This window comes from Nannospalax galili, unplaced genomic scaffold, assembly GCF_000622305.1.
Source record: "Nannospalax galili isolate Female #2095 unplaced genomic scaffold, S.galili_v1.0 scaffold410, whole genome shotgun sequence".
Classification (NCBI taxonomy): Eukaryota; Metazoa; Chordata; class Mammalia; order Rodentia; family Spalacidae; genus Nannospalax; species Nannospalax galili.
In genome coordinates, this window is record NW_008329143.1 from 2,098,727 (window position 1) to 2,101,288 (window position 2,562).

Consider the following 2,562-nt stretch of genomic DNA (forward strand, 5'->3'; position numbering starts at 1 on the left):
AAAAAAAGAAAGAAAACGGACTAGGGTTATACCTCAGTGGTTATACCTCAGTGGTAGAACACTTGTCTAACATGTACAAGGCCCTGGATTTAGTCCCCAGCACTTAAAAAAAATTATGAAAGAAAAAGAAAACAAGATTCAAAATTCTAATTCTACCACTTCCTGGCTCTGTGATACAATTTTGAGCAAATTGCACCATCTCTACCACTTACACATCTTGCAGGTAATTGTGTTCTTAATGCTTGGAGCTGTGCCTACCCCCAGTAGGCACTCAGAATGAAACACAGACAAACACAAACCCATGTACTATTTGAATGTTCTCTAGATTCACAGGATATAAAAAGCTACACAGAGGTAGGCTAAATACACAGAGAAGCTGCTTGTCACTTAGGATCTGTTGAGGACATGAAAATGGTTGAGAAATGTCCCTGCCAATCAGTCACAAGGAAGGCAACCACTCACCTCCCATGAACTGCAATGGCTGCAATGCCAGTCCTCTCTATCCGCTTTACAAGACTCAGAGTATCTTCTAGCTGAGGAAAAATACAGCATAAGGTGGTTACTCAGGCCACAAGGGAGCTGCTGTTGACTCCTAAAGTGGGTTAACTCCAACACTCTATACCTAAAATTCAGTGCCTCATGAATCATTTACACCCCCCAAGTCTACCATCACCTAAGAGAATGGACCCTCAAATCTAACACACACCCTTACCGATGGCAGGATTCGGATCTTACAGGTCACAGGTCTGTGTGTTCCTTTAACAAGAGTGCTGAGGATCTGCAAAGAGAAGCACAAAGGAGCATGTATCTCTTTCAGAACAAACCACCACCTGCTTACACTAATTAACACTCCTACAAGACCTATGCATTCCAGTTGCAAGAACAGCTTATATATATTCATAAATACCTGCATTTATCTGTTGTATGTATACACATGTAAGTTCCATGAAGCAAAGAATCTGTCACTGTTTCATACTGAAACCCCATAAAACTCTACTACTATGAGTCTCTGCCTGGTACACAAAGGCTTGCACACACACAAAGTAAATATACTGAATGAAACTGTAATCAAATGGATCTCCATGCATTCCTATGTGGAATACAGTGATTCTTTGTCAGGAAAGATATCAGAATTACCTAGAGAGTTTAAGAAACACAGACTCTTAGATGCTACTGCATTACTTCCTAAATGGGACTCTAGGGACAGAGCTTAAGAAAGTGTGCTTTTGAAGTGATGGGGAGATATGGGAGGAGTTGAAGGGGAGGGAGTGGGCATGGATTTGATCAAAACACCTTATATGCATGTATGAAATTCTCAATAAATTATTTATTTAAAAAGGAAAAAAAAAGAAAAAAAGAAAGTGTGCTTTTGGGGTTAGAGAGATGGCTCAGTAGTTAAGAGCACTGGCTACTCTTGCAGAGGGCCTGGTTTCAATTCACAGCAACCACATGACAGCTAAAAACCATCCTTAACTCCAGTTCCAGGGGATCCAACACCCTCTTCTGGCCCCTGCAGGCACTGCAAAACACAGGTGCATGTACATACATGCATACTCATTCACATAAAATAAAAATAATAATAAATAAAATATTTTTACAAAGAAAGTATTTTTCAAAAACTTTGCCCAAGCCAGACATGGTGGCACATACATTTAATCCCAGTACTCGGGAGGTAGAGGCAGGAGGATCTCTGTGAATTCCAGGCCAGCCTGGTTTACATAATGAGTTTCAGGCTAGCTAGGGCTATAAAAGGAGATCTTGTCTTAATAATAATAAGCTTGGCCGGGCGTGGTGGTGCACGCCTTTAGTACCAGCACTTAGGAGGCAAAGGCAGGTGGATCTTTGTGAGTTCAAGGCCAGCCTGGTCTATATAATGAGCTCAGCTCAGCTGAGACTACAGGGAGACCTTGTCTCAAATAGACAAAAAAAAAATCAATAATAATAATAATATTTGCTCAATACACTCCATCCTCAATGAGGCCTACTCCTGATAATGAACACATGACTGGCAGCTTCTTTTCTGAGTAAAGGGAAGGAAATATTCTCTGAATGTCCCTGTCCCCAGACCTACAGAGTAAGAAAACAGGAAGGTCTTTAAGGATCTGGGCCCTGTCCAGAAGTCAGGTATATGGGAATAAAACTAGAAAAGGAAAAGACAACATATTCAGTATATGTTTAAAATGCTTATTATACAGTAATTACAAACAAAGATCAAGTTATATAGGAAATATCAGAGAGGTAGCATGACCAGGCAACATGAGAATCAGAGATCAAGAGACAGATGCATGACATTTCATGTGTGTGGCACTGCTGTCTTCTTCCTGCATCAAACATTTCAGGCCAGGCATGATAGAGGGAAGGTGATCTCAAGAGCCCTCTTCTAAGAACTGGACTTCTAGGGCTGGGCCTGGTGGTACACGCCTTTAATCCCAGCACTCCAGGTGGATCTCTGTTAGTTCAAGGCCAGCCTGGTCTGCATAGTGAGTTCCAGGCCAGCTGGGGCTACAGGGAGACCCTGTCTTAAAAAGACACCCCCCCCCACCCCACCACCACCCCACCCCA

At 42.0% G+C, this 2,562-nt stretch overlaps 1 protein-coding gene across 3 annotated transcripts in view; it reads right to left on the reverse strand.

Moving 5' to 3' along the window:
- The window catches only part of Dus2 (dihydrouridine synthase 2), a gene marked incomplete at its 5' end in the record, with an annotated part of 34,491 nt that overhangs the window by 13,128 nt on the left and 18,801 nt on the right, over positions 1–2,562 (reverse strand). For 2 of the 3 annotated variants that reach the window (XM_029563994.1, XM_008834097.3), the window contains 2 exon segments: positions 463–533; positions 713–778. In XM_029563994.1, coding sequence (XP_029419854.1) covers positions 463–533; positions 713–778 — 137 coding nt within the window. 3 annotated transcript variants of the gene reach the window in all.